This window comes from Ostrinia nubilalis, chromosome Z (assembly GCF_963855985.1).
Source record: "Ostrinia nubilalis chromosome Z, ilOstNubi1.1, whole genome shotgun sequence".
Classification (NCBI taxonomy): Eukaryota; Metazoa; Arthropoda; class Insecta; order Lepidoptera; family Crambidae; genus Ostrinia; species Ostrinia nubilalis.
Genome location: NC_087119.1, coordinates 1,505,936 through 1,533,262, shown reverse-complemented (window position 1 = coordinate 1,533,262; position 27,327 = coordinate 1,505,936). Strand labels below are relative to the sequence as shown.

Sequence of the window (27,327 nt, the reverse complement as noted above, 5' to 3'; positions counted from 1 at the left end):
AGTGTTCCGTCAAATATTTATTTCATAAGATCATTTTTTATTTAAATGTGGGCTCATAATGCGCTGCTCATAATAGTATTTTTCAAAGTAGTTTTTGCATTCGAAACACTTCATTAAAGTTAAAAATACCGCTCAGTATAAAAAAAGCATTTGCCAAATATTGAAAAAAATGCAGGACCTAACGTTGACACTCAATCAAATATTAGGTCGCTCAAATATTATGAAGCTTCTCATTTTGTATTTTAAGGAACTCAATTTTTTTTTGTAAGTTGCTGTTCTTTTGATTTTTCGTCACTCGCACTCAGTCGCTCACTTAGTAATTCTTTAGCCCACATTAATTATTTTTGACACTTACAACATAAATTTACAGTCACTCGTTTAAATACTACCCAAATAAATATTTCTGATTTTGTGTGAAAATATGAAGTAAGAAGAACGGTCAAACCCCATACAAAAAAAACCCAGACCCGACAGAAACGAGACATACCTCGGTTTTTTTGTCATGTCTTAATTAGTTAAATTATATATTTTTTATATTCGAAATCTATGTATAACACCAAAATATTACCCTTTGTTTTTGTTCAGGCGTTATACAAAAACTAATACAAAATGCCTATTTATCACCAAAATTGGTAAATGTATATACCTAATGTCTATTACAGCTCCTATGGAATGTATCTAGGTGACCTGGAGATACAGCCGGATTATACAGGGTGGTTATACATATGGAACGATAAGTGATCTCACTCGATTATTTCTAAACTATACAAGATATCGAAAAACTAGTGACTGATTCTGAAAGTGCTTCACGAGCTCTTTTAAATGGTACCAATAATAGATTACAGATTATGGAAGCTGGTAACATTGAATTTTTGAATTTTGTAACTTCTCGTTTCCACCCTGTATAATCCGGCTGTATCTCCAGGTCACCTAGATACATTCCATAGCAGCTGTAATAGACATTTAGGTACATACATTTACCAATTTTGGTGATAAATAGGCATTTTGTATTAGTTTTTGTATAACGCCTGAACAAAAACAAAGGGTAATATTTTGGTGTTATACATAGATTTCGAATATAAAAAATATATAATTTAACTAATTAAGACATGACAAAAAAACTGAGGTATGTCTCGTTTCTGTCGGGCCTGGGTCACAAATGACCGTTCTTCTTTGAAGCCCAAACGCACCAATAACCCAAATGAAGCGTGCGCCGGCTTTTTAACCCTATTTCAATTAAACGTGCAAAACTAAAATTCGAATCGAAAGCTGCCAAAAGTTAATAGTGTCGCCATCCGCCGCTGTCGCGCAGTTACCCGCCGCGGTGGCGTGTAAGCGGGATGTAGAAATTTGTTAAAAAACGCCGCAATTCATCAACAAAGAGCACCACTCCAATGATTAAAATCTATATTCTAAACCAATATTACTAAAAGTCAACCATGTTTGTATTTGTAACGGATGATCCCAGAAACTACTGGAGTATTATTGTATTACATTATGGCTGATGGCAAATGGAAATGATAGGCTAAATTATTAAGCTGGTACTTTTATTTGTGACCAATAAAACAAAGTACCTAAAGGAAGCCACTCAAGGAACGCGATACGATGGTGAAAATACCTTTACCCGCTTTTAATTTTAGTCCAGCCTTCCTTTGTGCATGCAATTCAATTAAATATATGTTTTAAATCAGTATGGGCATAATGCGACACTCATGGAAATGCCTTTCATGGACTGATTAATTATGTAATGTAATGCATACTAAAACAAAACAATAGGAATCAAATATGTGTTTGGAAATGCTAGTCAATATTTTCCAGCAATTGAATCTGTATTTTGTATTTTAAAGCGATAATGGGCCAATGGTGCCGGTGTCGAGTCAGATCCGAGGAACGCGGGTTCGATCCCCGCTTCGCCGCTAAGCTCACTCGTAACACAAGCATATTTAGCTTACAGCGAGGGGTTAACAGTTAATACTCTTTAGAACAGGCTGTCTAAAGTTATTAAATATTTACCGGATCTCTCTTAAACTTTAACGTATTATTCATCCTACAAAACTGTAGCATACTCTAAACTCACTGTTTAAGCAGTGGCGGCGTAGCATGGGTTGGCACCCGGGGCGATCACCCCCCCCCCCCCCCCCCCGTCACAAGTCCTATGGCACCCCCTGGTACCCCCCAGGATTTTGGGGGTACCTACCGATTCGAAGATTGAAAGGCAATCATTGCACCCCCCACCCCCCCCTTATCATGACATAGATAACAATATAGACCGCAGATTTTTACTAATCTGCGTGACTTGTGTCACCCCTTGATGCTTGGCACCCGGGGCGGACCGCCCCCACCGCCCCCCCCTTACGCCGCTACTGTGTTTAAGTTTTACACTGCATCCTTTTGAAGCTTGCTTGAAAGTTCAAGTGAAACAAGCTGTCCACTTTATATCTAAGTTCATATTTGGTTACAACAAAGACTTACTATTTAATGGCGCGGCGTTACGGCTATTGAGACCGTCCATAGTCTCATTGTACAGTCAACAGGTCAGGCCATCATACTTGACAGAGTTTGTTGCAAAGTAAGCCATAATACATCGACATTAGCTGCGCCAGTGTTAAGCTTGATGTGCTATCGCACAACTTTAACCGGGACTGGCCTATGACAGGCCGGGACACTCGCTGTAATGCAATGCTTGACATCACCAATCGGCCGACGTATTTTTAATGAGCTGTCGAATCGCTGGTTTAACATAGATTTGCTGGGAAATATGTAGTAATATGCAATTTATTTCAAAGCCTTCAATTATTGATAAGTAGCCTCGCTCGGGATTTTGGTCAGTCGCGGGAAATATTTGTAGGGCCTCGCATGAAGAGCTCTTCATTACTACTCTCACCACGAGCATACATATTAATTTTCAAGTGATATGAAATAATGGATTCCTCGAACAAAATTTCACCCGTTATTTAATATTTATGTGATATATGTACTGGTACAATATAGGTATCTCTTTATTTAAAAATAGTTGAAAGGATTAGACGTGAAACATTACAAGTACCTACACAGGATTACTTTTGTATTTATAATTACATACATGATTTAGATAGTTAATTTAGACTAAAAATAAAATAATCTGTCGTCCGCTAGCTTTCAGACGGTTTCAAAGAATCCGATCCGAGAATTTCGTCTTAAATAGTTATCATCATAAAATATCTGAAATGAAAAGATAAATCTTTATTATAATTAAGCACTTTAAAAAACTTACAAATACCTACACAAAGATTGTAAAAAAGTGAGAATTTATTGTTAACTATTTGGCAATATACAGAAAATCGATTCATTAAACAGCGCCGCCGCTTCATGTCGGCGATGTTAGTCGCAGGGATATTATACCGACTCCTGAATTTGTCGGCGTAACACACGATGTATGAGGATCTTATCCCATTTACACAATTTAGAACGGGAAGTCGACATTTGAATTTCATACGTATAAGACGTCTACGCGTATACAATTTCTAGATCAGTTTTTGAAATTCATATTGACAGTGTATCTCATCAATATCACTCGATCGAATCTGATTTCTACCAGTAGTCCGGTAAAATGGCTTTGTGAAAACATTCAATGAGTGGACGTCGACCGGCTAATAGGATTCGTCACAGTTTTTATGTGCTAGAATGTGAGTGAAAAATACTATTACAGAAAATCCACAGGTTATAATAGCATTTTTGCATGCGCCTGATAACTCGATTTCCGATCCAGAAAAACAGATAAACGTAGCCATTCGTAATCAAATTTTCAGTGGAAAAAGTTTCAACGTGCGAATGTGAAATCACGGTAAAATTAAAAAATCGACTCTACATTATTGGATCTTAACGTCCGTTGCACAAACTAACCAGTGCCCGTACTAACGTAATCACCCGTCCTTCATTCATTGTTCTCGCTGAAAATCGTTTAGCCCTCAGCCTACGGAGCTGTGGAAATATCACTAGACAGGTGCCGACCGGGCATCGCAGTAGAGGCATTGCGGAGAGGCGCACGCCGCTCGTAGCGTCCGCTCACGCCAGTGCTTCGCGCCGCGCGGCCGCCGACGGGGCGCTATTGCTACGATAATAGCGCGAAAGGCTCTCGGGCTCGTAACGCTCAGTTTGCGATCTCGTAGCCGTGCGTGGTCGTGCTACGACTACGGTAGCGCGGATAGGCTTTTTTAATTCGGTTCAGTTCGGCGTCTCGTAGTTTCAGTGATATTAGTGCTTTGCTCGTAGCGACTTTACGGAGCAACTGATAGTGCGATTGCTCCGTTGTGTAAACGCGGAAAAGCTTTCGCGAGCATTTGTTTATTTTCGTTTCTTTGTATTGAACCCTTATCTTTAGATTTTTTAATGTAGATTCAATTCAAGTTTTTGGCTATGCATGATAAACTGGACCTTGAGTTATAGGTTTGGCAACGCGTCAAGTTAATGCTGATATGCACGCGATTTATACGATAGAATAATTAACCTTATGCACCGAATTAAGCCTTTTTTAATTCCAAAGAATGTTTATGTGAAGGTGGGTTTAGATAAGACCAAGCGAACGTAAAACTAGATAATGAATCCTTTATAGTCGTGTTATTTTAGTGTAAACTTGAATTTATTAATAAAACAAATGCCGAATAAAATGAGAGCGATTGCTATGAATGTGTGTGCATGTGTGATTGGCAGAGGTAAGTACCTAATTATTTGAATAATTCTATCGAACCGTGCTGAAAACGGAATTTGTTCCGCGAAACAAATTATGCTAATATTATAAACAAGTGATACAGTTTATTGGGTGCTTTGTGCCGTCGGCAATTACTTTTTGAGGGTTTCGCGTGTTTGTGAGGCTCTGACACCACGCGGGGCGTCGTAAATAAATACCCGCTGATACAACAGAAAGCTGTTGAACATCAATGTTATCTTTAACTCGTGCGTGTATCCTATTCATAGAAACAATTGTGAGGCGCGTTTACTAAATAATAATCTATTAAAAAGAAACTTTCCATTTGTGACTATTTAGTCTAACTAATACCACAGAATAATAATAAGTACTACGTACAGAAGTTTTACTTCGCGAAGGTATTTAAAAAAATGTATGCTCAATGTCATTAACAATATGGTGTAATTTAGCCTGTCTCAAGAGTCAAGCACCATTTTGTTGACAAACGTCAGTGATCGGCACTGCGCCGAAGCTATAGGGCTGACTTCGGTAAATTGATGTGACGTGAGGTGCCAAACTGCGGAAAATGGCGGAGGAAATACATGATTTAGCATGAATTATCATGAATAATATTAACTACTTATTTACCTCTCAGTGTCTTGAGGCAACTTAAAAAAGTACATTCTGTGTTTTTATCATTATTTAGGCAGTTAAACACTGCACAGTATTAAGTACACCATTTTCTTTATTTTCTTCCATCATACACAAGAATACGCGTGTTTGAGTCAATGTTCGCTCGTATGTGAGGCCTTGTCGAATAGTATCCTGTAGGTGGGCCATCGTGCGTATTTTGTTTTCGATGTAAACTCGCGGAGATGAACAGGCCTGCTAATACTTAGAATAACTTTATTGGAAGGCTTTTAATAACAAATCGTATGATTGGCAGAATAATATTTTTTTCTGGATAGAATGGAACTAAAATTAAGACAGTTTGAGTTTTTTTGTGTAGTTTTGGGTTTTTTCTTTATGTTTGATCTAAAAATACACAAACACGTGTGTCGTGCATGGTACTTTATGGGATGAATGAAACAAATAAAACTTAAGTTCAAAACCGATTTGTTATCGGTTATTTATTCAACAAGTTTTCCGTCGGCAGGTTGGAGGTCAATCGTAAAGCAGTTATATCTTTACTAGCTTCTGTAACATACAGTTTAAGATTATTTTAATTCTTACCAGAGCAATCAATATGAGTTTGGATTTCTTTCCTATACAGACATGCGTTTATTACTTAACTTCCATCAATATTTTCTGGAACTGTGCTCATAATCAATCCGAATTCATTTTTCTTTACAAGCTTTTGCTCGTTGCCTTTTGTGTCTCAAAAAGTTAACATCAGTCTTTTAAAAGCTACTTTTTTTCCTACCCCCCATTTTCACATCCTTAATAACATGAGTTGATGTTTACGTCATATAATCTTGTGTTTCATCTCCTAAGAAACATATTCAAATAGATGAATCATTGTTTTTGGCCTGAAAACATTGACACAATCAATATTACTTGCGCAATTATAATATTAGCATAAATTACATAGTTGCCTGCCCAATAGCAGCTTTCGATATACGATAGAATATATCCAAAACTACTCACACGTACCGCACATACCAAGGGGTGGTCCCGCCGAACGCAAACAGCATGCCATAAGCGTGCTCGCGTACTGTTTGCACACGATTCAGCGGTTCGCCGTTACATCAATCGAGCGAGCATTCGTGGAGCATTCCCAGAACCCGCAAAACCCCATCAAACTAACATAAAACAACGAAAAACGCTCGTCTCTGTTTAGTAACAGAGAAATTGATACACAGGACAAAGTCAACATATGTTCGTTTGGTCTAAAATCTGCCTATACATGATGTTCTTTGAGGTTTGTTTACTTAAAGGGTACCTGCGTCACATACAAAACGCTCGTTAGCTTTTTAACACTAATACAGCTTAAACTATAAAGCTTTATTGGATATCGGGCAGACTATTGGTTAATATATTAACCGAATAATTCAAACGCGGTTTTTCAACGAATCATAATAATCTGATATTATTTGTATCGTACTTTATATTTTTGCAGCCGTTAAAGTGAAGCTCACGTTTAACCAGAGTGTAAATATAAACAAACTGTGACGTAATCTCTTTTCAATCAATTCATTTTAAACAAGGTTTTAACAAATTTATTTTAAATACTTTCCATGTCCATTTAATCAACACTCATTTAAAAGCGATTTAGTGTTTAATTTCAATAAAACATTACTACATAGGGGAGAGTTCGGTATATTGTACCGCCGGGTAAATTGTACCACCCTCATATTTCGTAAAGTATTTATTGAATGTCTGTAATTGCAACACTCAGCGATACACAACTAAATTCAATTAATATCGGCCATGTGGTTTTTGCCGTGACAACGAACACGTGTGTTTTATTTTGAAAAGTATTTTTTCATTGTTTTCAAGTAACTTTTGACAATGCATGTTTAGTTTGTAATTTTGTTAAATTCAATCACAGGTTGTTTCTAATATATTATTTAGAAACGTAAATTAGTGTAGATAACAATTATTTGAAACATTTTTCGGTATTTATAAGCTATATTTTTTACCGATTTTTTAAAAGCACTATCACCTAGTCGGCTAAATTGTACCACATCAAGTTGTATGGAACTTTACCAAAGGATTTTGAATTTTTTTTTAGTTAATCATATTTTGAAGTTATAATAGCGTAGTTATGTTTGACTAACAATAAATGAAAGCAAACGACTGGCAAAGTAGATTAAGTACAAGTGTGCGTTACGATAATTGGAATTACAAAACTTTTACTCAAAATCGTGATAACGTGTAAAACAATATCGATTGTCTATGTTATTAACTACTGTTCCTTTTCGTTACCTAATTTGTTAAGAATGTATCGTATAATATTTTGCCATAGTTTTTTTACAGGCTTGAAATTTATTGAAATCCAATTTAGTAACCCTGTGGTACAAATTATCGAACCGGTTGGCTAAATTGGACCGAAGCTCTGAACTCGTATTTTGTTGATTTGTGCTAAATATACAACAATTATGTTGATTAATACCTATGAAATAGTAAGTTGAATAATTTCTCTTTAATTATAAGCCATGAACATTAGCAAAAACAAAAGAAAAGTATGTGTAAAATGGGATTAAAAAAAAACTGGTCCAAATTAACGGACTCTCCCTTATTATACAGTGTGAGTCACGTTAAAGTGTACATATGAAAATAGATGAAACTAGACCTATTTTTATCGACAAAAAAGAGGTCAAAAAATTTTTGAGATATTTTTTTTAATTTTTTATAGATTTTTTTTCTTCCAATTACTTATTGTAAAGAAAACGTAATAACTTTTAAACTAAGCGGTATATCCTGATAAAATTTGACTTTTTGTGAAAAATCTGCTTTTAAATTCGTGTTTTTTTGGTTATTTGATAAATTTCTCCAAAAAATGCCCCTATAACAGGTGGTTTTTATTACTTTGTATTATTCTTTGATTTTTTTCAAAAAGTATCATTTTTTATTACTTGTTGGCCTTTTTTGTGTATTTTATGTATTTTTTTAGTATCGCCTGTTATTTAGCATTATTACTGTTTTTATTTTATTAAGATATACCGCTTAGTTTAAAAGTTATTACGTTTTCTTTACAATAAGTAATTGGAAGAAAAAAAAATCTATAAAAAATTTAAAAAAAATCTCAAAAATTTTTTGACCTCTTTTTTGTCGATAAAAATAGGTCTAGTTTCATCTATTTTCATATGTACACTTTAACGTGACTCACACTGTATTCTACTTGAATTTTGTAATCCTTATAGAGTGTAATTTTTATACTTGATTAAACAAAAAGGGTGGCTCCCAAGTAACATTTTACTCCATTTAAGAGTTCAATAGTCGTTCACATGTACTCCACAAGCTGTGTATGTCAGCTGTATACGAGCTGTATAGCTTGCTATAATGCTTTTATAGAACCAGTTTGGGCACAAATTAGACAGCTTTAAGTTCACTATGGCTGTACATTAGCAGTATAATAGCATTATAATAGCAGTTTAAGTAGTAACATCGTACTTAAGGCTGACTTACGGCACTATATGGGACGCAGTGTGAACCATACAACGTACGTGAGGACAATAAAGAGTAACAAGTGGCTAAATGCACAGCTTTCAAAGTTATAAAGTCCGACAAAAGTACTCCAATGCTACCTAAAGTTCACGTGTGTCTTAAATTATTTCCACATTTTAATATTAGTTTGGTATTTGTACGTGAGTGCCAAGAGGGAAACAACTCGGGCGGATAATCATTTATGCAAATAATAACACGGGTTTTAAATACTTAATAATGTTAATGCCATTGGGAATGCAACTTTATCGTGAAATGTATACATATTTACAGCTAAAATATTTACGCGCCTCTGTAAAAACGCGATATTCATTTTAAAATATTTAAAACTGGCTGAGAGGAAATCTACAATTTTCAGTTTTTGATATTGGATTAGCATTATAATTATATTACGGTAATTAATTATAACATGAAACCAAAACTCAATCGCTCTATCTGCGAATTTTGTAATAAATCTGCATTAATTTTGGAGATTTATTTGGTAAATATTTTAGGTTATGTAGAACAAAATGGTGGAAATGAAATACGGCTATGTGAACTGTTATAACTCCAATTTAATGCGGTGAGCGTATATTAGGTTCACATGTGTTCTGTTAGAATGCTGTTATCTATATGAAGTTCCACATTTGTACCACTACAGCGCTAATGTCTATAAATTTATTCTAATGTGAACTTATGTACAGCTTTAAGATGTACCTAGTTCAAGTCAATTGTGTATCTTTAATTCTTTCAAATACTGAAATTTTAGAGATCCGCAATAAAAAATATTAATGTCCGTTAAATCGCCTAGCCCAGGTACTAATAGTCAAGTATGAATACCTAAAGCATCAGACGGTAGTGTTCCCGGTTTAAATTCGTTTATTATGCTTGACAATTTATTCAAAGCGGAATGAGGAATACGATTTTCAATAGCCCATGTTCTTATTTTTTTTTGCGAAAGGTTAAATAATTGTCCAAATCAAAATGGTATTCACTAATCACTATCACAAGAACTGCAATCATCACACTCTGATATCTGGTATATTTTGAAGGGAAATTTCAGGTTCAGGCATAATATTTTCCTCTGCATCATGTACAGAACCACCATGAACAACTAAAAACAGGCTTGGGGAAAATTAAATGTGTAATAGAATATCACATTCACATTCGTGTTCAGCTTAAAGCAAATAAGAGTAGTACTTGTGGACAAATAAACTGCTATTGATGTTAATGGACAACACATATAGTCCTTTTAACAGCCTACAGTGTACATGCGAACCATTGAAACACTTTTGTACAGATAGTAAAAAAAGGTTATTTTAATTATCACAAACAAGTCCTACTACAGCTACTAGCTGTATAACAGTCTAAAACAAGTAAACATAACAGCCTTTGGCTTTATAAATGACCACGTGTGTTCTATTAAAATGCTAGCTCTATAACATCGTACAAGTAGGCCGTTAAACAGCGGTTGCCGTATCTCTACCCTCCTATAATGCTCTTAGTCAGATGGCTGACTAAAGGATAGTTGTTAGAGTATTATAACACCAACAATCGTATAAAAGTATAACTCTACACTAGTCTACACTCCTATAAGTCCCTTAGACAGGTATAGGTGTAATTAATTGCAATAATACAGCTTATACATCACGAGTGAACTGTACTAATGCTTTAAGTACACATTGGAACTAAATGTGAACTCTTAAATGGAGTAAAATGTTACTTGGGCTTCTACTACTTTTCGTTAGATCAAGTATAAAAATTACACCCTGTATAATCTTTTGAATAGAATAGAAAATACTTTCACAAGCAAGCATTGAAACAAGGTTTCTTAACGGCTCTCTAACTATCTTCCTCTCATTTGCATTGGGAAGAAACATCTTACATCCAGTTACACTACACAATTGCAATATTTATTTACTGATATAAAAATGTGTGCGATCCAGATTTTTCGCTGTATTGAATTCTAAAACCATTTGAAACATTTACAACCAAATACAAAAGCTGAAAGCCTAAAAGATTATTATCAAATAACATTGTTATTTTAGTATTTACAAAACAAGTGGAAAAATATTGTTTTTATCCTGCACAAGTTTTATCAAATAACATACAATAATGAAGACCATGTTACTGTTTTATGATTTGTATTGACATAGAGAATATTTGAGACTCTTGATTTGTTTTATTAACCTGATTTTCATTGGTCGTTTATACATTTACTAATTGTGCCATGCGTTGCAAATGTACCGTAACTCTTGACCGTTATTTTTTGTCCATTAACGCCCGTTTCCCATATTCAATTCTCTTCTAAATCCGGTTTTTAACTGTCAAATTTCATTTACTTTAGATTAAATATCCACAATTTTCGATGTGTTTACACTTTAATATTGTTTAAATAGTCTTGTAAACAATAAGAAAATTTAAAAACATCGAAAACCGCAGATATTTTGACCAAAAACATGTTTAAATTGGACAGTTGACGGACGGATTAAGATTGACTATAGAAAACCAACATTAGAAACCATGTTTGTATCTAAAGATGCACAAGATTGAACATAAGCATCTTCAGTAGATCTTGCACAATAATGAGTCATACATGTGATTAGCTCGAGACGCGAATAACTTGCACACAATTTGTTTAGACATCCATCCCCGTAGTCTAGTCGTTAAAAACTCCCGCCCCGAAGTCTCGGGCTCACTTCCCAAGTAGTTAGGGATTGCAATCCGGTATCGTTTTCAATCCGGCCGGATTTCACCGGATTGACGCTAATCCGGCCGGATCCGGCCGGATTGCAAAGTTACTTGGTCTAGTATTTAGTGATTTTTAGTTTTGATATAGTACATAAAAAAAAAAACGCATTTATGGAAAATAAAGTCACTTTTATTTATATTTTTCGGTATTAATTGTAATTTTTGGTAAGTACGTACTATTTGTATCTACTAATAAAATTATGAAAATTCTAAATAATAAAGTAAGTAATCAGTCTGACTCTCACTTATTGCTGTATGTATCTGAAAGTACTTAAGTAATAATACTATTAAACTCTTATTAATAATTTACACAGACATAAATCAACAAAACAGTCTTTTAAATTTGTGCTTATAAATTCAACTTCAGTTCTTTTTAAGAAATAATCTGACTCCTAAGAAACAATAAAACAAGAAGCATTTATTTCTTGCAAAGGAAAATGCAATGTAGTGTCGCGGCACGTCTAGCGATCTGGCAAATGCGCGCGCGCTTGACTTTTCCAGTTCACGTTCGCGTATTTTTTGCTTTACCGGATCCGCCACCGGATCCAGCGCCGACTCACCGGATCCGGTAGGTCCAAAAACACACCGGATCCGCCGGATTACCGGATCCGCCGGACCGGATTGCAATCCCTACAAGTAGTGCGGCTCCTTGACACGATTTATAAATAAATAGATTTAACAAGGTATTTATGCACGACAGATTACAGCGCTGATTGTCGTCAATAAATCGATAAAACGTTCTAGTCTGAATCCGTTATTAAGTGCTTAACCTACGACAATTGACTTGTCTGTCACACACAATGTTGTGCCTAAATTGTTATGATGATTTGATGACTGTCGAAATTATTTTAGATTCGGACATTTAGGCTTAGAAACAATTAGTTAATGCAATTAAAATGGCGAATAAAACGTTAAGCTGACGGTAATAGAACCTAGATTTTGTACATAAATAGATTAAGTAGGTGTACCAATTTATTTTTAAAGATATTTGACTTTTTATAGTTATTAACGCGCTATAATCTTTTTCATTTCATAGTTTGACTTTGAAGCATAAATGTCACAAACCTTCATATTAAATGACACGCTCAACGTACTTTAAACTCAAGCATGGATTCACCCGTGAGACTGGTTAAAGTTCAATAATTAAATCAATTGAAGTCTTGAATCTTGGCGTAAGTTCCCGAAGCATGTTTAGAACGAAAATGCACCACCAATATACTCTCAGCTCACAAGGCATCACAAATTCATACCGCGGCTTATCTAACAATATCCCTTTGTCTAAAATTGGTCGTGTGGCGTTTACCTCACTTCGTTAATACATTTTAAGCTGACAATTATATCGAGATATCTAAACTGTCCCATTTTGTAGTTGAGCTGTCGATATTTGTCAGGTTCATGCGTCATGATCATGTAAGTAGGTAAGTAAATGCGGGTGGGTGTTTATTGGCAGACAAATTGCTCTACCCTCTTTCTAAATTGTGAAGTCGGGTCAAATTGTCGAACCGTGAAAGTTTAAGGGAATGTAACACAAAAAATAGTTTATTTAGTCAGAAAATAACAGCTCATTATACGAATATACAAACTTATTAATTCTATTTTTAGTTATCGCGTACACAAAATAAGTGTCTCGGCAATCTGTGTGTCGGCAAATAATATCGAATTCTTAATTGCTCCATATTGATATACAAATATTGTTACTAAATTAACCAAAGCCTTTGAAATAACAGAAGTAATTCATGTCCACTTTGAGCATGTCCTCATTTTTTTCCTCTCAACTACCTACGGTTTCGATTTCCAATGAAACGCACGCTAAATGCCCCGGCATCGCACTCGACAGAATTTTATAAAGGTTTAAAATATCACAGAGTAACATGAAATCGTAAGCAGCTTACACTCCCATCAGACAAAGCTTTACCACATGCACCTGGAAAAGCTATGGACGACATAAAAGTAGAAAGCTTTTAATTTCGCAGTATTACTTATTACACTAATTGCCTCTCCGCAATCGATTTCTCAATATTCTGGACAGCCATGATTCGGATTATAATATTAATGTTTGCCCATTTCAGGCTTATGCTACCCACTGTAACTGTCAATATTTTTTGTTGAAAAACATTTTGTCACTGTTCAGCAGTCGTGTTAGAGTCAGAGACAAACACTGAGCTTTCCCTTAATAAATACTTTATGAACGAGATGTGTAGTGCAAAATAAACAACAATGATTGTAAACGCGACGTTAAAGAAACGTTACTTTGTGCAAACGTTAGGGCATAATCGTTGGTTACAAAACGTAGATTCTCTAATAAGAAAAAAAAAAACAAGACAAGGGTTCAATACTGTTTCGATATCGACATATCATTTAATATTTTTGTAGTCCTCCTCTTGAGGAGGTTAGTTTGTGTCTAGGGGATAAAGCTATCAATATAGGGAAGATATTCTCGTCCCTGAGCATGGTGTTCTCCCGCCCAAGGCGGCGATGGCGCGACAGAAACTCTTCTCCGGATCTGCCGGCCCACCCCGTAGTGTCGGTTATACCGGTGAAGCCGGCGCAACCGGCCCGCCGGGCAATCCAGGTGGACCCGGAAGCCCCGGTGGATCCGGATAACCCGGCGGAACCCGAAACCCTGGGGACCATTGGAGACATAAAAGGTTAACACCATTTGCATTTACTAACAGCAACAGGAAACATAATTACACAATTTGATCACTTTTCGCTGATGGCAACTTATGTTTTGAACGATCTTGTACAACCACTATTCAACAATGATTTACTGTTGTTTATTTTTTTTCCTAAGTATTCTAATTTACTTCTTAAAATTATCCTACCCCAAAATACATAGTTGGTGCTGTTGGTGACACCTCAAGTTTAACTTATGTATAACTTTAAAGATAAAAGTTTCCCTTTGAACTTTGATCGTCTTTCACTAACATTGCACAAATCTATATTCGTCGATTAGAATCAAATTACTAAATCTAAAATTTCCATCTAAATTAATATTGATTCTCATAACGTGCTTCATCAAGGCTGACCCTACTCGGCTGTGATTTGTCTAATACAGACATCATGTTCGTCTGACCTTTATTGTGTCTGAATAGGGTTCGTGGAATCGCTTATTCCGTGAGCTTTGGTCGTATCACTTGTTGCGCACCCCAGTAAACGGGCGCTGAAACGTCTGATCCCATTATTACGTTCTTTCACTGAACTTGTTATGCTGCTGAAAAAAGTCAAACTTTGTGTAGTAAGTATGTATGGAATAAGACATCACACCCTGACAGTTTTATAGTCCTTTGTCTTATAACAATTTTTAAAATAATAATGTAATAGTACATTATTATAAAATTAATATTTTGATATTAAATAGTGTTATGTTCTCGATTACTGCCCAATTTCAGAGTTGTTTGTTTAAATAAGTTTTTTCATTTTATCCGACTGGGAAAGATGGATTATATTTGTTACACAGAAAAATGAGACATTTATTTATGTAAACATTGAGGGCGCGGATACGAGCGCGTAGCGGATTGTAGTCGAGACTCGAGAATCAACTCTTTGTAGTATGAAATTAGGCGTTTTTTATTTATCAAACAAGGGGTTGACAACAGTGGTAGTGTTGAATGTTGCATTCTAATATGTGACTTATCCAATATGTAATTAGAGTCGAATCTTTTTATGATATTTGCGCTTGCACCGCTTCCGCGTCCGCCGTACATTGCGGATGATGTTGCACGTGCCCGTTATATGACTTTTTCTACGAACTGCGAGCTGCTCTTTAAAACGAAAAGAAGTCTGAAGAAATTCATTTTAAGGGCCACCCATTTGAGTTCTTGTGGAGCTATTTTTAGTAAAATCAATAATCATGTATAAAGTAGACAAAGTAAATGCTGATATGAAATAGGTGAAAGTTGCGAGGCTGTCTGTTACGATTCAGGATTGTAGCAAATGTGATTGGACGGCCGATGTAATAATAGATTTTGTTTACCTCTAAAACATTTGGGGTTGGGGCATTTAAGAAGTCTGTCATCTAAAAAAAGCAGCGCACACAAATGAAATCATATCGATCAAAATAATCAATCAATCAAAGTCAGTTTAGCTTAGGCGCAAGCCACCGATTTTTAGTTGGCCGATAGTTGGGCCCGATTTGAATTTGTATGAAGAATCGGCCAAATCAAATCGGTGTAATTTGCGCTCGGCCGACGAAAAACCGATGGTCTGGTCTAGTCTTGGAGTAGACTGAAAATCTAATTCCCATGGAGTTTTACCCGTCCTCTGTGTTTTAACCGACTTCAAAAAAGGAGGAGGTTGTTATGTATGTTTTTTTCTAACTCGACCCTTTTCTTCCAGGGGTGCTGGAGATGACGGGCACCGATAACATCCGGTTCAGCGGGCACACGCTGGACAAGGCCACCAAGGCCAAGGTCACCCTCGAGAACTTCTACACAAACCTCATCACCCAACACTATGAGAGGAAACAGAGGTAAGTGCCATTATTTTACCCACAGGGTCCCTGCCTAATCCCTTAGTATGTAACAAGCATTTAAACTCCCTAAGTAAATTGAATATGCTTAGAACTGAAATTATGGTGGCAATGGCAATACAAGCCAGTGGCGTCTGAAAATACGGCATAAAAAACCAAGATCAACTAAGAATATCCAATCCAATTGTGGATATGTTTCCGCTCCCGCGCTCGCTTTCATCATACACAGAGCCTTGTGGACATAGCCTGCAGACATTACAGGACCAACAATTAACTGAAACTTCTCGATGCGGCTCGATTTATTCGTGCGCCTCCTGAATTGTGAATATGCCACTAAAGATACCTACTTCAGCTAGCCTGTACATTAATTACAGCTCTTCTATATTCGGCCTATTTTAATTTAAATTCGTTTAGCTGTTAATGCATTATTGATCGACCGGCCAGACATTACTGTTTTGTCCAGTCGTGGGCAGTTTGTAATGTTTGTAATGATCACATTAAAGCTCAGCTTTTCATGTAATTATGAGGTCACCGAAATAAATACATTTCAAAGGCACATCAAAACAAGTTATTCATGTATCTAATTAATATTAGAGTCCTATAACTTTACCTTTGAGTTGTGTCTGTTGGGTGTACGGACGATCTTTATGAAGTCTAAAATTTGTTGCTGATTTAGCAGTAGGCTATCTCGAAATGTAGACTCTATTATTACTTTTAAAATGCATTGTTCATTGTTTAAACTGAAAGTTTCATCTGAAATTTGATAATGATGTTTGAGGCCCGTTGTTTTCATGTCATCGGCAACTACAAATTATTACATTTTCTGGGAACGTTGAATTGTGCCGAGTGAAGTTATTATATTTTTTGGCCATTATAATACCGGCTTTACAATCTATTGATTGTAATAATAACCAATATAGCACCCTGGTACCTATCGGTGTAGTTATCATTGCTTTACGGTATCCCAACTAATATTATAAATGATGCGAAAGTAACTCTGTCTGTCTGTCTGTTACGCTTTCCCGCTTAAACCTCGCAACCGATTTTGATGAAATTTGGCATAGAGATAGTTTGAGTCCCGGGAAAGAACATAGGATAGTTTTTATCCCGGTTTTTGAAACAGGGACGCGCGCGATAAAGTTTTTCTGTGACAGACAAAATTCCACGCGGGCGAAGCCGCGGGCGGAAAGCTAGTTCACTATATTCCGTACGATCCGTATCAAAATAATGCTGTACTACGGCTACCACCGTATTGGTTACTATCTCTAGAGCCCATAGCAAATTCCAATTTAGCTTGATTCCCGTTACAGAATATCCCATTGTTGCTTGTGTAGGCATTGTTGTGGCGCGGTGCGCCAGGTGACGTCATGGGAAATGTCATCCGTGACGTCATCGCAAAACTTATGCATATCAAAAGGCTTGAATTTCGTGGTCTGTGAACCTCGCGCGACATTTGTATCATAACAGAAAACCAATTTGAATTGGGTAAATCCTAGGTATGTTTGCATATATGTGTTGCGGGGTATTTTAGTATTGTCCGTTGCACATCTCCCGGAGATTTGGCGTGTTCCCGGAACGACAGTGGTGTAGGACTCTCGGGAACATGATGCTTTCAATTGTTGAATGAATTTCCGAAACTGTAGCACTGTTTCCAGTTACTACGCTTTAATATTTTCATTCGTGGAATAAACATTTCATCGGTTATCTATTGTTCGACACCCGTGAAAATTATTATTGTGTTACTGCAAATTGGGGCACTATTATGCTTGGCTGAGGAGGTATATTTCAGACTAGCTTTCTGCCCGCGGCTTCGCCCGCGTGGAATTTTGTCTGTCACAGAAAAACTTTATCGCGCGCGTCCCTGTTTCAAAAACCGGGATAAAAACTATCCTATGTCCATTCCCGGGACTCAAACTATGTCCCTGCCAAATTTCATCGAAATCGGTTGCGAGGTTTAAGCGGGAAAGCGTAACAGACAGACAGACAGACAGACAGACAGACAGAGTTACTTTCGCATTTATAATATTAGTTGGGACTAGCTTTCCGCCCGCGGCTTCGCCCGCGTGGAATTTTGTCTGTCACAGAAAAACTTTATCGCGCGCGTCCCTGTTTCAAAAACCGGGATAAAAACTATCCTATGTCCATTCCCGGGACTCAAACTATGTCCCTGCCAAATTTCATCGAAATCGGTTGCGAGGTTTAAGCGGGAAAGCGTAACAGACAGACAGACAGACAGACAGACAGAGTTACTTTCGCATTTATAATATTAATAGTTGGGATAAATTACACGTTTTAGGCTTCAACCACACCAACGCGTGCAGATCGCCATCGCCGGCGCGATCAAAGGTCAATGACAGGTCGCGCGACCCATGACAGTTCACGCGACTTGTCATTTCCCTATGATCGCGCCGGCGATGGCGATAATGAAATGAAAAGAAAACATCTGATCACAAATACTACAATTGCCATTAATCATATAGGTTGGTAAGGTTAAACTGAAAAGTAGTACAAGTATGTCATCGATACAATTATTTCTTGAAATTGTTGAGCTATTTTTAATATCAGTGTTTAAATCGAAGCTCTATTTATTGTAATGAGCCTGGCAGTATTGTGAACACGGGTGTAAATATTAAATGAAATCTAATCTGTTATCAGGGGCTATTGAAAATGTCGATTCCTGAATGCTGGTATTGATAACATCTCATTGTGTTTTATCTATCTCTACCGCGAAGGTTAAAAATGAACTTTATTTTTGTGCTGTTTCGAAAACGGTGGCAAGTGAAAGCACCCTTACTCGAGAAAGTTGCTTAGTGCTTAATATCTGAACCTCTAGTTACTGCTTACCCAAAAAGTAACTTTCAAATTGAATGTTACCTACACATAATGGGTGACAGATTCAACTTCGGACGACTATCGAACTCACTATTTATAGATCGGATTGAGCCATGTCACGGCTTTCAGGCCTGGTCTCTAGCACCAGGCTTACTGCCTACACTATTTTATATAAATTTTGTTTCAGCTTAAACTCTAGGTACTTATTTTTTTAAATAAATATTGGACATTTTACATTACGCCTCTAGCCCCAAACTAAGCAATGCTTGTACTATTCTAGAACAGATATAAATAATAAATATACTCAGATACTTTTTTTTTTGCGAATACATACATATTTATATATTATTGATAGAAAACACCCAGATATGTTCAAGTTCATGCACACAAATGTTTGTACTGTGCGGGAATAGAACCCGCAACCTCTCGGCATAGTAGTCCGTTTCAAACCACCGGCTGAATGAACTTTATAAAATCAATCTTGTGCATAGCAACCGTAGTGATGCCTCCTATATTCTTTTGATTATTTTCGTCGCGGGTCCAACGAAGAGTTTCCCCCGGGACAAGCTTCGCCTTGGTTTTTATTGGGGGTCAAGCATCGGTCCTGGCTACACAGGAGTTGCAGCGATATGAACGAGAGGTGGGAATAGTCCCGATATCTTTGTGTTGTTTCGCAACGCACATTTTATACGCTCGTCTACTTCCACGTAGTTGTCTCAGTATAGTTCAATCCATTAATATGACAACGCAGGGCGCTGTTTGTTATCATGGACGCATCGGGTATATTTATTTTCATTGCGTTATTTTATTTGCTTTGCCGTACTCACACCCGCCGTATTTACATTCGATAGATATTCGCTCATAGATACATCGATACATTTTGGTGACAGTTGCTCTTTCGGTTCCATCTTTTCTCGGGTAAGAGCAGATTTCAATTAAATCAAAACCGTTATACACAGTTGACATTCTGTAATTTTACACGTAGTTGTGCAAAATTGTTGATCAAAGTTTGTACACTATCGTCAAACACATAGGTCCGTTTTCTGAATTGAGATTTCCTGTTAGAGTGTACTTATCTTCTACTCAAGCATGTACTTTTTGGACGATAATTGTTCTCTGGACACAATCTTGTCTTAAGGTTGGGTTGCACCATTTTACTTATTTTTCGGCGCCGGCTTATCGTTCAATTTTGGGACACTATGTGTAATATAATAAAAAAATTAAAATTGATATAAATCACAATATCTGTCACAGTCACAGATTGTTATCTAAGCAGGAGAAGCTGTAAACAAAAGCACACAAGATATGTCGAAAATCCACGCAACCTGTCTGTCTAGACTCTAGGCGATCGCAACGTTGTTTCACTTTGCAGTCACAGATTGGAATTATTCGAATCCCCCGAGAATTGGGCGGCCGTTGTCAATAGCAGTCGGCTTGTTTGGCTGCAAGGTAGTTTTATCCCATAGGCGACGTGGCGAACGGCTCAAGGTTCGGCCACAGTTCGGCCGTCGAATTCGACGGGGGCGCACAACACCGCCCTATGCTCATGAACTTGAGACTTAATTATTACAGGATTAGCCCGGTAGGGACGGCCGGACAGTGGACTTTGAACTTTAATGTACCTATTACTAACGTTCAAATTATAACGAACAAACTCAATAGAATTGTTACATGAATGAATGGACAACTGACCTATTTTTATTTTTAAACATTCAACTTTGAATAAAGGGAACTTGTACAAAATAAGAAACAATTTGTAACTTAGTAAAGTTGAACAATTGTTCATTTGAACTTTGTTACTGGTTATTTACGCAGTTGGTTTTTTTTAGAAAGCAGTAACAATATTGTGTTAAAGCTCATAATATTTTTGGGGATTTTCCAGAAAGCAGTAACTTATATTGTGTAATAGCAAATGTTTTTTCGAGTGCGTTGTTTTTGTATCAGTTAAGAGGTATTAATTCTTAGATTTTTTCGTTTTTTTTTCCACTTGAGACGTATTTAATTGGCCACTAGAAGCCTTCACGAATTGATGATGTATATAAATATCGTAGGTACTCGTAAAAGCTGTTTTCGCGTAACGTTGTTTTCCGTGAACAGTCGTAATCGTATCAGCGCCGTAATCGAGTCGCCCGATTATTGGGAGTCTGGTCTCCGCTTGATGGCGGATAAACCGGTTTCCCGGTTTTATTTACACTTCAACGGTAGTTAAACTATGATAAAATTTATCTTAATCAGTAACTTTACTTGAACTAAGACTTAATAATTATGAACAAGTATTCATGTAACATTTCTGTGGGAAATTGACACAAGACAATATTTATAGCAGCCAATTACATGAAAAATATGTAGGTACCTAATAGAGTTCAATTTTCATAAAACAAATAACATTGTTTTTTAAGATCTCTCACATTTTATTTTCAAGACCTCTTTTCGACTATAAATAAATTGCTAATATTCTGTTCATATTTGAGCTACGATCCTTTTGACGTTTTGAGGAGTTTTCAGCCTACGCACCACTCGTTTTCAAGTTATCAGTTAATTGCGTGAACCGTTTTGCGATCGGAACTCAAACGAAACGTAGTTTCACCGAAAAGAGTCGCCAGCAAACGTATGCGAGTAGGCGTAGTTTATAATATATCTGAATTCTTTGACGATAAATCTAATTAGTTTATGTAACTGCCAAATTTTATTGTTGTCTGACAAATTGTATGCTCTTTGAGCGGAACATAGTGATACTACCTAATGTAACATGTCACCATTTTACCTATGATTCACAATAAATGATTTTGTATTTGTATTTGTATTCGTAAACACGTTGCGTTGACTTTAAAGTTTGCGTCAGTGCTGGTGCCGATTTCTTAGATATTATGAAATGAAGCTCACGTCTGAATTTACAGCCAAGAATTAAGGCTGAGTTGCACCATCTTATTTTAACTTTAAAAAACCGACCAAGTGCGTGTCGGACTCACGCACAAAGGGTTCCGTACCATTGATTTATGAAATTAATTTTTTTTTTAATTTAATTTAAGTTATTTGTATGAAAGATTACGCGGTAATAAGCGGTTTACGATTTACGAGGTATTAAAAAAAAACTACTTACTAGATCTCGTTCAAAACAATTTTCGTTGGTAGTTTTTATAGTAATGTAGGTACATCATATAATAATAATAATAGCCTGGTAGCCTGGGCCCTGCTCCGCTGCCAGCGGGTTAACTATTTTTAAGATTTTTGTTTTTATAATGTATTTTTATTTTTTGATATTAATTACATTGTAAAAAGAAAAAATTAAAAATAAGAAAGTAAGATGAATAAAGGAATAATAATAATAATAATAAATCTTTTGGACAATTTCACACAGCGCCAGCTAGCCCCAAAGTAAGCAACTTAATCAATCATATGTTTTTTTAGATTTTTCATTTTCTTATTTTAGAAGTTAGAGGGGGGGGGGACCAACTTTTTTCCACTTTGGAAGCGTCTGTCACGCAAACTATTCGGTTTAGAAAAAAAGTATTTTAGAAACCTCGATATCATTTTTGAAGACCTATCCATAGATACCCACACGTATGTGTTTGTCAAAAAAAAATTTTTTGAGTTTCAGTTCTAAGTATGGGGAGCCCCCAATATTTATTTTTATTTTTTTATTTTTGCATCAAAATCTTAATGCGGTTCACAGAACACATCTACTTACCAAGTTTCAACAGTATAGCTCTTATAGTTTCGGAAAAAAATGGCTGTGACATACGGACGGACAGACGGACGAATCTATAAGGGTTCCGTTTTTTTTGCCATTTGGCTACGGAACCCTAAAAACGTCAAAAATATGTCAAACTCCATACAAAAAACAACTGTGCAACTCAGCTTAAAAAATCAAAAATCAAAAAATCAAAAATCAAAAATATTTATTCAGTTTAGACCACAAGTGGCACTTATGAACGTCAATAGAAAATAATAAAAAAAGAAAAGGTAGCCCTTATGGGGCACTTTACATGTCTCCTTATCTTTTGGGCCCTACCAGCGCTTAAATCTTGTAGGTATGTGATGTTATTTTAAATACGGGCTTTTATCTTTTATTTCCTTTTGTTGTGAAGAGGCGGATACAGACACGTCGATCAAAATGAGTATTCGTCATACATTTGCACATCACAAAATTCGTTAATTTCTATATCTGTCGCATGTAGTTACCCTACTCAAAGGTCTTGATTTTTATTACGTAAACATGTTTTTATGTTGTTAAAAAATTTGTTTGACAACAACTCGCAACTTTTTACACAAGAAAAGTTGGACAATATAAGTGAAGTCAGATTATTTCTTGAAATATTTCTTCTACACTGACAGTCTTCAGGTACCTAACGTTATTGTAAAAGTTTCATTTCAGAAAGTTAACGGCATTTTATAATGTTATGGTATTTATAATGTTAACGTGACTCAATCGTCTGTGCGGGACGTTTTATAATACTCAACGCAAAAATGTACTCAGTTAGTACGTACTTTTATCGATAACAAACAATGTAGTATCCCCTGCTGGCGCCGAATTTAATTATTAATAATAAACTTCAATCAAAGAAGATTTTACTTCGAAAGTTTCACAGAGTTAACCCGCGCTGCGTCAGCCCCAGCGGCAGGCAACACTATGACTACATCGCAAGGATTATGTCAACTAGCATATTCTGTTTAAATTCGCTGCACTTTAATAGCAAAAATGTAATTTCAAGTTTCTCGGTACAGGCAATAAACGGCGTATTGACAGTTTTAATTAAGTGGTCATCAAAGGGTTTAATCAAGTGCAGGTGTACTCGAGTTTATGGTAGTAATCGGTCTATTAATCTGTTGGTGCACTGATCAGCTGCAGATGAAACTGACCGGCTCTGGCGGCGATGGCTTACATTACATGTCAACATTTGATATTAATATCAGTAAACCGATTATCGGAACGAGCAGATAATTGAATCTCGGGAAGGCTGATACGTTTCCAATTATTTGTGACATTCGGTGCATGCGAGTAAAGTAAATATGCAACAGCGATTTCTATGAACTAACTGGAGGCAGCTCTCACAATGCGCTTTGTTTTACATTCGTGGTATTCAAATCAATTTATAGGTGACCTACTTTTTTGTTGCTTTGCTAATATTTGAAATAAAATGTTATATTTATACATATTGTAACTTATGGATTTTGTATCCACTGAGATGAGCGTCTAGTTTTCGCGGGCAGAGCGATCCCCTCTTGTTCCGATTAGTATCTTCAATTTGACTGCCAACATTTAATTGGCTTTAATTATCAGCTTTTGATTGTTGCACAGGAGTTGCAGCGATGGGAATAGTCTCGTAATACGAATGATAGTCATAAATGCTTTCGTTGTCCACCAGGCTGGAGAAACTGGAGGAGTCGCTCAAAGATGAAAGCCTGTCGGAGAGCCAGAAGCAGGAGAAGCGGCAGCAGCACGCGCAAAAGGAGACCGAGTTCCTGCGGCTGAAGCGTTCGCGGCTCGGCGTCGAGGACTTCGAGCCGCTCAAGGTTGGTGCTGAGAACATTTTTCAATTTTGCTTGTTCATCATCATGATCATCATTTCAGCCACAGAAAGTTCACTGTTCAACATACGCCTCCCCCACAGATCACAGAATCTAAAGGGAGATGTGACAAGGGGGCCGGGCCGGTGTCGCAGCAATATGCCCGAAAACAGAACACATTGCTCGTGGCAGCAATGAACGACGTCATAATGTAAACAGTTTACATTGCTTGCGTAGTACTAAAGATTATTCGAACGTTGAGTACTGTTACCGCAGTGGATAATGAGCACATATTTTGATTACTTTGTGTGTGTGAATTTTTAATGCGACACTGAGTTTCGAATTCAGCGCATTAGTTGGCATCTCTCTATATCTCTGTGTTGCTCATCATCATCATAATTTCAGCCACGGGACGTACACTGCTGAACGTAGGCCTCCGCCAATGATTTCCATATTGCCCGGTTGGTAGCGGCATCCAGCGCCTCCCTGCTACCTTTATGAGGTTGTCGTTATAATTTTGCTAGTTATACAAATAAAATAGCTATAACTAAGCGTTAGCCATCTGGTTAAGACAGAGCAGAATAGGACCACCTCCGCTCTTCCCTGGGATATTTAATAGGCGATATGTATGTGGTAATCACATCCATCTCTGGTTTACGATATTCTCAAAATTCTCAATGCCTTAGAAATTTACAATTGTCAGATACCTAACTTTTATCTGCAAAAAAGAGATATTCCCAGTGAAATCTTGATTCTTACTAAAGATACACCAATCAATACGTCAATTTGAATCCTTACTTAAAAGTTGAAATTATTGCAAATTGGTCCTAAGGGTATTACTTTTTTCAGTGGGCAGATCAATCATTTACTTTGAATTTAATTTTGTCGAAGGTTTATTAATTTAATCTTGAAGGGCTTCTAAGATGCAACCTCTTCATTTTACTTACAAGGAATCGCGTGGCTTTTCAAGTAACTTAGAGTCAGACCAAGAGTCTCCTTCAAGTTCGCGGTGCAGTCGTGGTGCAGTTGATTAATTACATTAATTATTGCGCATTTACTCTGAGCTCTGCACTTGACCGCGGGAGCTCGACGCGTCGATAGTTTGTGAAGTTTGTGGAATCTCGACGTGAAGTTCGACGCGAACCCGATTGATGCTGCGAGGACAGATTCCCACAGACTGAATAGTTTGCCCTGCCATATCACTAGTCGTATTGGGCTAGAAGGAAGTTATAATCCGATGTAGTGGTAAAGCTAAAGGAGACGATTCGATTCTGTTTGGAAATATTTTTCAATAACTTTATGTTCTGTGTCGATAGATATTTCAATAAATTCGAAACATATTTTTGCAATTAACTTAAAAGACGCAGGAAGCAATCAAGGAATTGAATGTAAAAAAAAAACTAATAATATTGTGTAGCTGCAGATTTCCGGGAACTTCGCTTGAAAACTTTTATTTCATTTTTATTCCGCTGAAGTGGAAATGCAAGGCTTTAGTAATATCGAAGACAAATACTCAGAACTGATTCTAAGAACCAATACTAGAAATTGATTTGTATCTTGTTGACATTAGTTACAGTTGCAAGGATTCTCTTTCATTCCTAAAGCAGACTACTTACTACGGCTTACATGACATTTCAATTTGTATTCCTGGAACACAGCTTATTAAATGCTATTTCGTTTCGTTTGAAATGAATAACTGTTTTAATTTAGATCCAATTTACTCGAGATGTCCTTACTCCGGGCGCCATACTTTAGCTAATTGATATTAAAAACGTTTCTGTGGTCTAGTTGGAAAGCTTTTAAAACATATTTTAGAGAGAAGGTGGACTCGAAGCGGAAGTTTCTATCTTTGTTGGTTTCCCCGGACAAATGCACCTATTAATGATTATTTTACTTACTCTGTGTGCGTCCCCGGTCCAAGTTGACTACTGTGCGATGTACACACAATTATAAAGTTGGTAACATACAACCTAATTTTGGTATAGGTTGAAACCAGTCATGTTTAGTGGGAGAGTCTGGGAGAAACCATATTTTGTCGTCTGTTAGACATTTCGTCAGAAAACAGACCATATGTTGACGTATCATAGACGTAACATAGGTCATCATTTTCTGATAGCTGGTTCTAGCTCACATGACTGACTTCTAGTGACTTTTAGCCAGCTTGGATAAGCGATAGAGGTGGAGCTGGCAGAATAAATCGATATCGATTTGCGTAAAAGGGCCGCTTTCGATACACGCCTTTTCGACGTGTTGGATCTAAGTCACCTCGCAAAGTTCCGATGCGTTATTTATTACGCACTCGCTTCTTTATTTTTCATTTAACTTACAAGTGTAATGCATGCGGATGTCACGGGCAGGAAGGTTGCCTTTAACACCATTGTGCGAAGTAGTTGAGGCCTCCGCCATAGTAATGGCAAGCACCAAGCGTAGAACACATAATAGGCTCCAAGGCATAGTGCACGCATCCGTGTCGTGATGTCAGTTGCCGTGACTAATTGTTGTAGATTCGAGTCCGAGGTGCTCCTTCGAAGGGTGCGATTCTGTGATTGCAAAAATTTTAACGTATTACTTAATTATTTTTTATCGACATAATCCTTACCGGTCGCAGGACATCCCTTGCTTAGTTTAGCATTGCATTTTATCATAGTTTATCAGATTGTCGCTCTCGCTTGCGGTTAGGAATTCAACAGTTCTTTTTTAAATAAAGGCCTCAAGAAGTTTCTGCCAGAGGGATCAATGTTAATCCAACTAAGGCTGAGTTGCACCACCTAACTTTACCAGTAACTTTAACGATAACCGGTGTTTATTGTATGGAATTTGAAGAATTTTTGACGTTTGTTAAAGTTAAAGCAAGATGGTGCAACCCAGCCTTAGTGCTCCATAAATAGTGACATAAAGAAAAATCCTTAAAGTTATCGAAGAATTCCAAACTGGGTCCAAAGTGATCACGTTTTCT

At 36.7% G+C, this 27,327-nt stretch overlaps 1 protein-coding gene across 1 annotated transcript in view; it reads left to right on the top strand.

The window, feature by feature from the left end:
* The window catches only part of LOC135086831 (serine/threonine-protein kinase tricornered), a 101,127-nt gene that overhangs the window by 41,463 nt on the left and 32,337 nt on the right, over positions 1-27,327 (top strand). The window contains exons 3-4 of the mRNA XM_063981640.1: positions 15,899-16,031; positions 24,230-24,377. Of these exons, the coding sequence (XP_063837710.1) occupies positions 15,910-16,031; positions 24,230-24,377 (270 nt within the window). The 5' untranslated portion in view covers positions 15,899-15,909. The remainder of the gene's footprint in view (positions 1-15,898; positions 16,032-24,229; positions 24,378-27,327) is intronic.